Genomic DNA, 15,142 nt, shown 5'->3' with positions numbered 1-15,142 from the left:
GCAATATACTCGTGCTGCTAATATGATGGTGTATTTCCCCTGCATTAGTTCTGCCATACAGAGCTGTTTTTATTAATACCACAAAGAGTTCACAAAAGCTGTTCTACACAAATAGCAGCTCCCAGTTCAAAGACTCTCCTCACTTAACAGTGCTTTTTGTATGCATTAAACAAAAATACCGTTAGGCACACTTTAACCTAGACATTTTAATGCTTGTAATCATAGCCTGGAGTATGGAAATGGAATGCATACTTAAGTCAAATTTGCTAAGGCCAGTTTTCAGCCAGGTCAGCATGCAATATAACATTACAAAAATAAGACTTATTTTATAACCACATTCAGAGTGCGCACATGTGCTGAGAAAGGTGCAAGCTCTCTCTTATATCCTCCACTCCCCTTCCCTCAGCTTCTCACTTACACTCAAGAACCAAGAGAAAGGCAGAAGTGGAAGCCTAACTGCTGTTTTAGATGCCTCCTCTTTTCCCCAGTAAAGCAACACTCATCACCATACGCTTCATCCAAGAAATAACCTGCTACTATGAGGATGAGAGGTGGAGTGTCAGAGATATTCACTCTTTGAGAATATAATATTTCATGAGAGCTAAGCTGATATTTCAACTCACAAGGAACTTGTTGCTTATTTCCCAACAGAAGAATAAACATACTTGTCTCTCACTGACCATTCTTCACTGATACACTAACACTTCCTACAAAAACTCTTCTATGACTTCCTTTGCTCAACCCAAGCCAGAAGCAGCAAAATTCCAGTCTCCAGTCACAATTAAAATAATGCTAATTGCCATCAAGAGATAAGAGTTCGCTCCCCCATTGGAAGTACGCATGCGGAAAAGGACACACCTTTGGAGTGTTTCCCCGAAGGCCTCTTGGGTAATGACTCCTCAATGGAATGTGTTGATGTATGTAGTACATTTTCCAAACTGTTACTGACACTGTTGATGGGGGTCTCGGATCTTGGAGTGACCTGGAAAGAAAACCCACAAAAATCCAATAAAATTAACCGAGGGAATGCACAAACATCACACCTTCCTCCAGAGTGAGCAGAATCACTTTGAAGGCAGTTAAGAGACGTTTGCTTCTTTTAAAACCAAAGGGTGTTACTACTGATATTCCACAAGTAACAGTTCAGGGAAGTTGTTTTAGTCAGCAGCCATTCACAAATCTAGATTATCTTGGCTAATCTATAAAGCTACTTAAAGTATAATTCTTTTTTAAACAATAGTCACACAGCAGTCAATTGTAGAGATATTGCAAGACCCTTAACCTCTCCACGCTGCAGTTCTTAACTTTTTAACAAGAAAACTAGGGGAAAAGGGCTCTTTGAAAAAAAAATCATTTTTATGTCACGTCACCCATCTACACAGATGCAGACTCAAGGCATTTCAAGGTATTTTCACACAGATTACAAAGAATGAATTCCAATTTAGCAAAAAACCTAATTTTCTTGTCTTTGCCATTTAAAAGCCTGCTATCATGATCATATTTCAGTGAAAAATTGCACACTAAAAACACCCAGGCAGAAGGCTGCATCATCAAAACAGACTTCATGGCCTAATAAGTACCTTCTAAACTGCATTTAGCATAAGAAAACATATTTTCACTGTTACTTAAAACTACAGAAATGGTCATTAGAAAAAGCAGAATTGAACACTGCCCACTTCAGCTTGCTGTCCACAAGAGCATTCACAATTATGCAGCAACACATAAAAACATCTATTACTTGTAGTATAACATTCAGCATCTGCCTCATAAGCAAGGCAATTACTCTCTTGTTTTCTAGGTAATGAGAAGCAGAAGTGGATGAACAATTACATTAGCAGTACTGAACACAAGGGTTTAAGATACTTAAAGAGGAAAGTGTGCTTTAAAGAGGTAGTTAAGACAAACAAAAGCACTCACACTAACTAATGCATTACTTGAATTTCAATTGCCACACTTTGAATCAACGTGAAATCCTGGTATGGAGAGCTGTAATTAGAATTTAGCATGGATTTTAGCCTTTCACAAGTCACAGGAGAAAATGTGCATCTCGACATAACAAAAGAAGCTATCCTTTATTCGTGGTAACTAATACCAGAGACTACAGGTCCCTGTAAGGAAAAAGGCTCGCTCAGACCCTGATTACTTGAGACAGTGCCATGAGTTAGGACAATTTACGCTTAAAACAATACTTTGCTCACCCTACCATTAGCCTTACATATTGACATCCATCAGAATACACAATGCAAGTAAAAAAATAGCACATCCCTACTCTATACAATTACCTATTGTAAGCTCTATTTTAAGACTGACATTTATAGATTTATATGCAGTTTAAGGCAGTAGCACAAGTGAAAGACTTGGTATACCTCACATCCATAAAAAAAGCTTACATGTGCAAAGAAATAAATCGAGAAAGACAGATCAGTGTCAGAAGAAAGCAGGATTACAAATACCTGCTTTCCTTTCAGCACTGTTAAGTCTACTTTTTCATCAAAAAATAAAGTTTACTTGTATGCTGCTCCAGCACAGCTTTCCACCAATAACAAAAACTGAGTATCAAGCTTTCGCATTAGAAAGACTAGCCATTAAACTTTAAGCTTGGGGGGAGGGTGGGGAATAGTTTAAGTCTCCTTGCCAGAGTCAGTCTTTACCAAAGCTTATCTCACACATCTCTCTCCTGGAGCTCATTAAACTCTCACTCCAGTGGATTGCTGCCGAGAGGAAGTTCCAGCAGACTGAGCAATGACACCACCATCCTCCTGGCAATGGGGAGATTTCAGAAGAGCAACCAAGTAACAGAGCAAGCTAGAAAATTCGATTCAGGCAAGACTTTGTTATCCTAAACATCCAGGTTCCAAGCAGTCAGAACAATCAGCAAATATAAACATTTACAGTACTTGAAACTGAGTAAGGACATAGTCACATAATCTCTAAACAAGCAGTTTGTTGCAATATATTGCCTCCTATCTTGTATTCCCTTCTCTCCACTATCCTTACAATAAGCATTGTCTGCAGTTTAAAATTTGCATTTTGTTTATACATAACCTCCAATTCTTTCCATAAAGATTTAATTTTTATATACTTGGTAAAGATTAATTTAGCCCATATGTCTTGACTGAGTTCATATACTATCTGATTCAGTCACACATCAAAGCAAAGCAGTTTGAAATTGGCCTAGAAAAATCACAAAGCTCTGATTAGTTCCAAATGGAGTGCTTTGTTAGTGAGCTGACTGGTGTTATAACCAGCAAATCTGACTGCTTAAAGCTTTCATTCCAAATTTTAAATAATTTTTTCCACTGACTTAAACATACCAATACTGCAAAGGTTTGGATTTGTTTAGGAAAAGTAAAATAATGAAAAATGTTCTGCAAATCAAAGTTTTATTTCCAAAATAGTTACAGCCTTTTTTATTTTAATTTGAGGCCAAGCAAAACAGAGGAACAATAACCCATCAGCTATGAACTGTAAAAGATACTGTCCTGGGAGGGTTGGGATAAACACTGGCAAAAGCTTAACAGTAGATACCCAGAAAGGACTTGTTCAAATTCAACTGTAGAAACTCAGTGTCAGGTAAATTCTGGGAGGAATGTTCACCATATCTGAACACCACTGTAATCACTAGTTTGGGCTCAGCACAAACAACTTCTAATAAGTAGTCACCAGATTCCGAAAAAAGAATAAGGCATTCCAGTGAGATAACGCTTCTGAGAAGTGGTAAGCAAATTGCTTTGGACTTTTTAGTATCTGTAACATCTCTGAAGAAAGCCAAAGTGCCATTAAAGAATAAGCATCTGCTGTTCAAGAACTGCTAAAGGCTTATTTTCTAAAGCAGTAACGGTCCACAGTAAAGGCAGATAAGCTGGCATCACAGAAACCAGAAATGTTCAGGCTACATATCATAACAAACCACAGAAGTGACATTTTATAAATGCAGAAAAAAATCATGAATCATTCAAGGTCTAAGAGGGTACAGCACCAGGCATTAACAGAAGACTTTGGATTTTTCAACTGAAGTTACTTGAAAACATCAGCAGAAGCAGTCCATGAAAACTAATCAAATACAACAGCAACCCCAGAGAGTTAAAGCTATATTCTTCACCATGCCTAATCTTACCCTTTGCACAGCATTTTGTAGAGGGCCAGAGAGAAGGGAAGCCCTCTGTTGCACCTATCCAGTTTCACTAGATTATTCATAAATTGCTTTAACATTAGAGTGGCCTGTAGGTTTATTCAATGACTCTAGAAGATGCACCACTCAAATGGGTGCAGAAGAGATTCTTAAACTATTTTTACTCAACTTTAATATTGCATCTACTCCCTCTATAGCAAAGCATCTGGCTCACAGATGAACTTCTGATCTTCCAGATTAAAACCTAACTTGTCTCTTGAATTTCAAGTTAAAGTAGTAGACATAACTGGAAATAACAAAGAAAATTCTTTGCTACATAATGACTAACTGAGGCTCAGCCCCAGTTCTTCTGTGCCTCATTCTCCATAGTAATAAAGACAGTATCAAAACTGGTATCAACTACTGAAAAGCACATCCCTCCCAACAAGGGCTAGACAGAAGGATCACAGAATGCCACCCTGAAGCCCTCCACCCCAGGAGTCAACCAGCAAGAGAAACAAATTGCTTTGACTCAGGGGTCAAGGACAAAAATGTCAAGTTACCAGAAATCATTGCTAGAATTTCAGCCGTTACCACCACATTTTTCCCTTTTCACCTGCCAGCAAACAGTAACATTTTTTTCAGCAGAGTGCAGTGATTTTCTTCTCACATCAGAGACGTACTAACAGGCACGTATCTTCTTGGGACAGCAAAAAAAGTTCTAGAAAGCTCTCCAAAACCCTTGATCCACCAAAAAGCACATAGAAAAATAAAAATAAAAATGCACACAACAAAATCACCGGGAACAGTTACTTCAACAGGGTATGTTTCTCTTTCAGCCACTGCTACCTGAAGTGGCTCTGCCACTATCCAAGACAGTGGCAGTCAATATAGAAAATGGTAAATTTGTGAAGTCAGATTCAGGAACTGTTAGCTTTTCTCCCCAGGGACAATGCCTAACACTTAATATAGCAAAGTCTTTCATAAGAATAACAGGACTGATAGAAGGCAATCTTAATCTGGTAAGAATTTACCAAAGCAGCAACTATATGTTCCTTTTAAAAATAACTAAGCAGAACACAGAAAATACATGGTTTAATAGCCAAATATTTGCTGAGTTCATTTGAAGTGGAACCAATACTAAAAATCAACATAGCTTTCTACCTAAAGTGTAACATGACTTATAATTTAAGGAAACAATGATATAGGATCCGAGGGAATAATATACTGATTTCTGTACCTAGTTAGGTATGAAATTTAGGTCATGCATTACACAGGAAAAGTGAACAAAATATAAAAGCAGTGAGTCAGTTAAGTGAGATACTAGGGCTGCAGCTAAAAGCCACATGAACACATTCCGCCATTGATCACACAGGAGAACTTTTTCATATGATGTTCACTTTTCAAAAGTGGCCAATGATATACCGGTAAAGTCCCACAGATAAATGCTTCTGCCAGTACTTGCTTTGGAAGTCTCCATTAAAAAAGGTTTTTCATAATCGTAAACTGGCCTCCACGCTTGAGGCTGATGCAGATAATATGTAAGACTGCACTCGGGAATTGGAGTACTGAAGTCTGGGGGCGGGGGGGGTGGGGGAAACCCAGTCAACTCTATTCACTCCTGCCAGTTTCATATTAGTGAGTATTAACAGCAGCTTATTTTGAGGTTAACACCAAGGTCTTTAATGCAGTGCAATCCTGTTTGCAAAAATGCTCCAGCAGAAGCTTGATGGCAAGGATACAGCCCTTGCGTGCTCAGGCAGATAAGGTGCTGTTTCCCAACACAGGGACATAACTCAGGTTCCCAAATAATTTGAAAAAAATGCATTGCTAACACTCAGATGTCAGTCTACTGATACATGAGACTGTTCAGTAGGCCAAGTCTGAGCCAGAAACAAGAGCAACCAATGCAAGGACCTGAAACTCAAAGTCCACTGAGACTACAAAACCAGGAGGAGGAGGAGGAGCAAGACTAAGCAAACATCTTAGTAGCAAAAAGCCATTAGTCTGTCCAGCTGCTTGTGAAACCATAGCCTCAGGCACCAGTTCTGCATTTTCTCATATATGTGAATACCTGACTGTTCTCCCACTAGAAGAACAAAACTAAAAACTACTCCTTTTGAAGATCTGAGGTCTTCCACAAGGATGTTTAAGGAACACTCACAGACACACCCAACTTTTCACATACCTAGTAAAGTCCTCAACACCGCTCAACACTTAAATTTACACATTTAGTTGCTTTGTTGGACTGGGACATGAATGCAAGTGGAAGAGTTTGGTTTATGCTAGAAATACATGCAGTTCCAAGAGCCAAGGTCTACCAAAAAAAGATGTAAGCACCAGGTGCAATCAAGTCAGGTGTGTTCACGTTTCTCAACAGCTACAACAGGTCCCACACCTATTCTCATAGGAATTCGGTAAAAAGGTATCCATCTTTGAACACAAAGGGTGAAGAGGCAATTCACAGTGAAATGGGATAATAGATCAGATACTTTTGTCCTGTGAGACTATTACTGGAATGAAATGAGGCATGTAGTACTTAAATGCTACGGGACAGGGACAATCACACTCCTGCTACAAGGCTCCATTATAAATTCAGTAGAGCAGATTGACCAAAGTAGTCTGGGTTGTATTTTATAGACTAAGTAATTTCCACTAAAAATCCTTTGCTTAAAGAATTGTGAATACTTTGTTAATACTAGGAACATAAATCTACCACAGGGTAACTGGACTTTAATTACATTGCGCTGCATGTTTGCCATTCAAGACAGTTAAAAGAAGCATTTGAAAACACCTGGCAACTCTAGTTTTTGCAAAGATGTGTGCTCACCCTGCAAACCAAACAAGTGAAGCTGCGCTCTGCAAAGAAGTTTCAGAATTCTTTAGTATTAGCTAATGCAATGTTTTCTGCCACCACTAAACAGTCTCCAACAGTTAACCATATAAGCTTGCCAAACAGGCAGAATACATGGGATTTCCTGCTGAAAAGGTACACCGAGTTCAAGTTTGAACTCTAAAGGGAAAAACTCTCTATAAAATGCAACAGGAAAAAAACCCAAGTATTAATGCAAATAAGCTACAAAACAACAGCCTGTTTCATCTACCTCATCTTCCATGACTTACTATAGCTTACTGGACAAGCTGCAAGTGCAACCAGTTCACTCACACTGCACTAATTCAAGGCACTTTCATTCTAGACTTCTGGTGCACCAGGCATATTTCAAGAGACAGATGACAAGAAAGATATTTTTCCTTCAAACTAAAGAAATAAAATCTGAATTTTACAAACCAATCATTTAAAACACCTCGAAATCAAAACAGGTAACTGCTTATAACCAGACCTTGAAAGAGATACTACTGCTCTATATCCCAGAACTGATGTACAAGTATATTCCTGTTTCTTCACCTGCATGCCACCAAAAGCTAAAAGCATAGCCACCAGAAGGGAAGATTACCTTACACTTCCCGAGAGAATACAAAGTGTAGCATGGTCCTATCTGCTATAGAAGCCTTTAATGACATCTGCCTTTAAAATGTTAATATTATGTTGACTTTAGAGCCACCATACTTACGTTGCCAGCATATGGGTGGGAAACTGCCCCCACGGGGCCAGTACATACGTGTGGAAGGTAAACGGACAGTCAAAGAAACAATTTAAAATCTGCTGAAGTATAATCCAAGCAATGATACCATAAGCCTTTCCCTGGTAGAATGGTTCGTTGCCACTCCAGTCTCTATTGCAACAATTCACACATTAACAAGGTTTGCAGAAGTTATCCAACAAGTCACAAATTCAGTGAATTGTATTTCTCCCTCCTCCCCTCCTCAATATCCACTTAAGTAACGGCTTGAGTGTAATAAAACTACTTATGGTGGAAAAAAGACAACACTGGAAAAGAACTCATAATATGCATGAAAAATGTTGGCTTTCACTATTTATCATCATGACTTGGCACATCTTTAAAAGCAAAAATCTCACTCTTAAGTAATTGATCTTATTATTTCTGGACCACTTCAGCTATTTACAAAAATCCTGCAACTCTATACTGGCCAGAACACCTGTTAAAAAGTTTATCCCTTCCAATACTTATTATTGGATAATCATACCAATGGGACCAAAGGAAAAATTCTATTTTAGCATAAAGCAAGAGCAAGTAATTTAGATGTTTGCTCATTACAAAACTGATACAAAGAAATACAGATCTGGACCACATCAACATCTCTTTGCTACAGTTAACACCCATTTCAAGTCTAAATAGGGAATAATTTCAATTCAGCTTGCTTCGATTCTTTTGCCGAAGAGTAAAGTCAAATTCTAGTTTAAGCCTGACAATGGTTCTCATTTTTACAGACAAATTAGATCTAGCATTTCTATAATAAGATTCTGTGTATTCACGGAAATTCTTATCTATATTCTTGGGAATAACATTCCTATATTTGCCTTTTTTTAGGAGAAAAAGGACTCAAGAGCAAGTAGTAAAATTGACACTGCAGTATTTGAATATAGAAGATGACTATACATGTACCTTTACCAGACCACACTTAAAAGTATCACAGGTACTGCAGCACTGAGGAGTCCAGAGAAGAATAAGAGCTCTACCCTGCTGGAAAGAGGCAGTGCTGAATCTAGTATCCAGCTAAAAGTTGACAGGATCTCAATTTTAGCAATTCAAACATTTTAAAAAAAAAAGCTAAACCAAACGGTTAAATACTTCCAAACAAGGATGCTGTTCAGTACCTTTGAAGTTAGACACTGGAATGCTTGTTAGGTGTGGTTAACTACTGCTGGCTCTGCTTTTCCAAGTAGGATCTGCATACAGCTTGTACATTGATTCAATTAGAACAGTTTGAAGTCTGGTACAGTTCAAAATGTCCAACACCTTACAATAGGCGTTTTTATTCCAGAAGAGATGAGGCCTTCTTCAATGTTTCTTAACTTAAAACTAATAGTTACAAGGTAATTAGTAGAAAAAAAAAGTAAATTTTAAAAATGAAGTGGAATGCACTCTTAAAACAAAAACTTCATTCAGCCTGCACAGAAAATGGGAAAACAGTTCACAGAAAAAACAACTTCATTATTAGCTCAACACAAATTTTTTTGGCTGCTCTGTCCCTGATATTTGGATGTACAGTCGATTTCCCAAGCAAACTAATTCAGGTTCTTAAGTTCAAGTTCATCACGTAACATATGATTAGGCAAAGTGAATTTGGTGGTAATTAATACCGTTACTACTTGAGACCATTGTCTTCCAATGATTCCTTTGTATGTTAAGCTAATTTCCAAAAATGCTGCAGGTTTGAGACTGAACCATTTTATCATAGTCACAAAAACTTTCAGACAAGAATATCTGTAAGAAATGAGCCAGAACTGGAAGCCTCAAATTTCTTAACTGGAACATCAAGAGGCATGTGTAATCTGTGTTGCCTCAAGTACCCAGAATACGAAAAGGACATGCAAAGATTGGCACATGTCACCAGCTGGAAGCTACAAGACCTGCCCCTGGAACTCCCAAGGCTAGTTTCATGTGTTTTTGAAAAATGAGATCATTCCTGAGATAGCAACTACTGATATCAGTGAGTAAACAACTCTAATCCTAGCTAGCAACTGCTATTAACATGGTAATCTACTAAAGCTATGAAATACCTTCAGTGGCTTAGGAGGCTAAAAATTAGGTTTTTCATGATTTATTCTATCCCTACAAAGCTAGCATATAAGCCATAATGGCAGCTGACATAGATCACTTAATAGCTAGATTGCTTACTCTGTGAGGACTTAAGGACCCTGTTTCAACCCCACAAGTAATAGCTTTTTCCAACTCATCATTCCACAGATGAAATAAAAATCTCTGAATATTTCTGAAGGTGGAGTATCTTCAATCACCTGTAGCAAACAGTGCAGAAAGGTGAAGGTATTTGAAATGGACCCCTCAGAACATCAGCTCTACACAGCTCCCAATACACAGTCTTCAGTTATTTCTAAATTTTAGATGAGCCTATGGAATTAGCAAGGGTGAAAAATAGCATCTTATGCTATAAACTTGAAATAGCCATTGGTGCAGTATTTGGAAGCTGACTAGGCAAGAGCCCTTTTTCCCATTCACAGGATATCAACCTGAAACAGCCACATAACTACAGTGTCACTGACGTATTTCCTTTCAGCTGCAAACAAACTGTAGTCAGACCTACTATTTATGACCCTGGTTCTGCAGCTGAAGCTACAACCAGATCATCACGCTAACTGCAGCAAAGAGCTCTTGTCAGTCAGCTAGCAGAGCAGGCGCTAAGTAGCCAAAGCATTATCTTATTTCCCTGTTTTTACAGAAGGATCTCAGTGAGTAGATGAAACAACTCCAAGAAATACAAGGTGGCAGATTCATGAATAACTTCTCCTCTAGTTCTGGAAGTTACGTCCTCAGTGCTACTAACACACGTAGACTTCTTGAGAAAAGAAGTCAGCCCATGCAGAGATTCATATTATTATGTCTAGATGAGAGCCAGTATCCAAGTAGGTCCTGGTATGTCATTATCTACAAAACATAACCCTAAGGCATTCTGTAGAGACAGCATCACTACAGCCTCAAAGCAACCAAGAATGAATAAAAACATTAAGTTTTCACCCACAGCGAAGAGAGATGTTCGTTGTCAAAACTTGTACAGAACAGAAGTCTGAACGGGTGGTTCAAGATGTTGGGGGACAATTTTGAGACATTTCTCCCCTCTCTGTGGGTCACAAATTCAGTAGTGGCAATTTGCCTATCAAAGCACCTGGATGCGTACATGCACAGCAGGAGACATTTGGCTACTGGTTTTCACATGCCCTGATACTTCCAGCTCCCCCTCCTCTACAAAGAGAGCAGCAGTTTGCAGCTCTAAGCACTATACATCAGCACAGAAATGAGCCTTCAGATGCTAGGCTCTGAGTGCTGGCCAGAAAACCATTCTAGCTCCTTTGTGGCAAAGGTATAAAAGACAGCTGAAGAGGCATCTTAAGGTGCAAAACCAGCCTGAAAACTCAGTTGCATCGTTTCCAGTTAATAAGCCCATTACAGTTAATCCCAGGAACAAAAATTTTTAAAGACCTGATTCTTTAGATATATGCCTGTGCTTCACTTGAAGACAATTTGCACAGCTTCAATTTTTAAAAACTATACAACTTTTTATTCCTACAAGCAAAAAGTTTGAAGAATCCACAACTGAAGTCCTGCAAGCATTGGCACCATTCAAAACCAGAAGAAAATACAGGACAAGGGGCAGAAGTGATCATCTTTACAGAGACTAAAGCAATAGTCTGCTGTAGAGAGGGCAGCATTCTCCCTACTTAGGGCAAGTTCATTTTGTACTATCAAGTAGAAATCATGAATCTAATAATTACTGACCTACTTAAAGGCAGCCACAGCCACCTTTTACTGTAAAGTTAAGATTCATATAATCCAAGAATAATCTCAAAAAGCACAAATTAAAGCAAAAGTATATGGGCAGCTGTTTTGAGCCTCCCTGTAATCAGCAATTGCAGCAGACAGTGAAAGACAACAGCAAAAAGCAGTGGCTTGCATCACTAATCAACTTTAAATGCGTTCACCTACCCCAAAGGAACTTGAAGAATCATGAAATGTTTACAATAATTTTGTATCAACTGTTCAGTCTGTTCACTATTATACATAATTTATTTTTGAGAGATTTCACTGTAAGATGTGAAGGAGATAGGAGGTGGAAAGAGGATTGCAAGCTCCAATCCTCTGGAAAAAGGTTGTAGCTAATATCAAGTTGTGTCATATTTTAATAGGACTGACTAAGCAGAAGCAGCACATTTCCATTTGTTTCTGCAAAGAGAACAAAGGCACCGTTCAACTTTTTTGTTGCGTCTCCCAGAATAAACAAGTTAAACATAAATCATCAAAAATTGTAACGGACTTCTAGTTATACAGAAGAACAGGTAGCCACACAAGCATCAGTCCCTATTCCCACACTCAGCACAAGGGAAACACTGAAAGATAACTAACCCTGTTCACAAAGAGCTCCCTATTTGCATGCCATTACACATCCACTCCATTCCAGCTTCCAAAAGTTTCTCAGGACCTCAAATGGTGACCACTTCTCCAGCTCATTTTCTAAGGATGAGGTCAAAGAGGTTTGCGCTTGAGAATTTGGAGCAGCATTCATACAATTTAACACACAGCACTGACTTCAAGTACCAGCTTAGTGTAGCTCAAGCTGTAGTAAAGCAACAAGAGTGATGAGAAAGTGCTGGCACTGGGGAAGAAGTTCTCCTCCAATTCTGAAGAGGACGAAGAGTGCAGGACTCTTGGCAGGCAGTTGCCCAGTGCAGCTCACTTTCTCTTGACATCTGCATTGTTTTTTTTCTAGGTGATGTTACAACACAAGTATTGTCACAACACAACTTGGTAACATCACAAGATCTAAGTCCACAGTGTTGGAATTTATTTGTGCATATTTAAACAGGGCTGAATGGAGAAAGACATTGTTTTTTCCACTTGCTTCATCCAACTGCTGTTTTAAGCCAAATGCTTACTCTAAAAGTAGCAAAATTACCCAGCTATCAACATCGAAAAAATTTAACAGTCTTGAAGAAGGAAATCTGCATCTGTTCAAACAAAACGCATATTCAAGAGACTGTGAGAGCAGTCACCTTTTTTGTTCCCTCTCAACTATTCTGTACTTAGCGACCAGTATTCTTCAACACCAGTTTCTTAAAAAAAATATATTTTTAAAGAGACAAACCCTTCAATGAGTTCAAAAGAAAAAAACAATCATCAGTTGACTGTTCTGTATGCCTTACTACTGGCACAAAAAATGGCAGGATGGATTCTTCGTCCATCTTAGATTGACATAAATAGTGCTGGAGTTTTTCAGCTACATAAGTTGCACACTATTTGTGAAGCTTTGAAGGCATACTCTAAAAAATGTTCCTGCCTGTGTAATTTTATCTTTTTTTTTTTTGCTCGTCTTATTTGCAGAAAACTTGTATATGTTTTACAGTCTTTCCTTTCAAAGGTGTCCATGCATCCTTTTGAATAAGTGAAGTTGCAAGTAGTTCAGTATCTGAAAGGAAGCTTTTTCTGGTTTTAATTACACCCTTCTACATTCTGTATGAAATACTCTTTCCATCTATATTTTATGCACATAGAGGTTTAAACCCAATAAAGAGGCATTCCCATACCTTGTTCTTTCCCCTTAAAACAGGGGAACAAGCACTGTTTAAAGACATAGGAAGGGAAGATTAAGAGAAATATGAAGTTTAATAATACTCATCTAAATTTTACAATTAAGGCAGCTGTATTCAAAGAAACACAAAATTGGAAGGAAATCTGAATTCAGGGGAAGACCAAGCATACATTTCTGTCTTAGTCTGAAATTCAATGCTCAGCTTAACAGAATCTATCCTGAGCCCTCAGAAACAGCTTTGTTTAGGATACTACTCCAATATAGGGATTTTCATAGCCTTTAGGTATACAGCGTCTTTCCCAATAGAAGAGTAACACAGGTATCTGCTGACTGAGTCCGTACATCCTCAAAAGCTACAGCGTGGTAACTGATCACATGCACCCACTTAGCTGGTACTTAGTTTGAACTTTAAAGGAGGTTAAATTCAGTCAAGACGACAGTTTGACTCCCTAACTTGTAGCAGGCTAAAAGCACTTAAGCAGTCAGTAACATATCTAATTACCGACAGCACCTCTTAAAATGTTACTGTCTAGCTTAATTGCTGGCAATTGAATGAACGAACAGCGAGTTAGTGACAGCGAACCACTGACACCAGGATCAATAGCCGAGAGATTCAGGGTGACAGGCAACCACAACATTTAAGTTTCGTACCAGAAACTCGGAATGTTTGCCATCACATCCATCTAAACAAAACCCAGACTCGCCAAGATGCCTTTGCCACTGGACAACTACTCCCAAAGCCGATCCTCCTTTCCAACTTCTCCCAGGGAAACTTTTAAACAGATGCTTGTTCCCAAATCTAGAGATAGTACATGTTTGTTTCCCCTACTAAATCACTGGTTTTCCATGCAACTGGCAGGACTGTCCCCTCAGCAGATGTACGGCCAGAAGCAATCAGTTAAGGTTTATAGTGCTGCCTGTTGATCGGCTTGTGAACCCCTTCTCATTTAAATATGTCGTGCGCCCATAAAAACTCCACGCATCCCCCCTTTTCGCCCTCAGCTGACCATGCCCATCACCAACCAAGCAAGTGATTCCTGCTAGCCTCTTAGGCTGCCATTCATCACTGAAAGAAAGGTTTAAAATCGTTGTCAAAGACGCAACCCAGCACCCAACTGCAGCAGTGCCATTACAGCGTGCAAAAGCCGGGTACCCACCTTATGGCAGCCAGGATAGGTTGCCATGGTGTTGAGGGTAGAGGTGCTGGGATTCTTGCTGGTGCTGGCCATGATATTCTGGATCTGGGTGAGCTCTTGCCTCAGCACCTGTTTCTGGTGGAAGCTGAAAGCAGGGTGGTTGGATGCCATGGTGAAGAGCAACAGGAACTCATCCCCCGTGCGGCCCTCGTTGAGTTGTAGCCCATAGTTGTTGATGACCGAATCGATGTGGGTGAGGGTACGGAAGAGGACCCCGGCCGCCTCTCGGTGGGCAGACCCGAGCAGGGCGAGAGAGACCAAAAGTTTGCTGCGCACCACCTCGTCCGTCAGGTTGGTGAGGCTCCCCAGGTCGGCGGGGTTGTTGGCCTTGATTTCGGAGTCGCGCAGGGAGTGGTAGTCCTTGCGGGCCAGGTCCTCCAGGCAGGCGCCCAGGAAGCGCAGCTCCAGCGGGATGCAGAGGTCCAGGAGGCCGCAGAGGAACTCCACGCGCTGCGGGGAGGGCAGCTCGGAGAACCAGCGGTACACGCCGTCCCGCTGCAGCCGCGGGCACCGCTTCTCCACCATGGTGCTTCGCCTGCCCCCGGGCCGGAGGGAGCACGCCCTGGCGGGGGCAGCGGCGCCGAGGGCGGGCGGCAGCGCCCCGAGGGGGGCCCGCAAGGCCGGCGCCCCGACACCCCCCAACCGGCCCCCT

At 40.1% G+C, this 15,142-nt stretch overlaps 1 protein-coding gene across 1 annotated transcript in view; it reads right to left on the bottom strand.

Moving 5' to 3' along the window:
* The window catches only part of ZCCHC14 (zinc finger, CCHC domain containing 14), a 53,071-nt gene extending 38,035 nt beyond the window's left edge, over positions 1 to 15,036 (bottom strand). The window contains exons 1-2 of the mRNA XM_010579607.1: positions 14,452 to 15,036; positions 859 to 982 (exon numbers count right to left, since the gene is read on the bottom strand). Coding sequence (XP_010577909.1) covers positions 859 to 982; positions 14,452 to 15,015 — 688 coding nt within the window. The 5' untranslated portion in view covers positions 15,016 to 15,036. The remainder of the gene's footprint in view (positions 1 to 858; positions 983 to 14,451) is intronic.
* Positions 15,037 to 15,142: the final 106 nt, after the last annotated feature.

Source organism: Haliaeetus leucocephalus, unplaced genomic scaffold (genome assembly GCF_000737465.1).
Source record: "Haliaeetus leucocephalus isolate CR32 unplaced genomic scaffold, Haliaeetus_leucocephalus-4.0 Scaffold668, whole genome shotgun sequence".
Classification (NCBI taxonomy): domain Eukaryota; kingdom Metazoa; phylum Chordata; class Aves; order Accipitriformes; family Accipitridae; genus Haliaeetus; species Haliaeetus leucocephalus.
The sequence above is the reverse complement of the archived record's forward strand: the minus strand, read 5'-3'. Positions and strand labels throughout refer to the sequence as shown.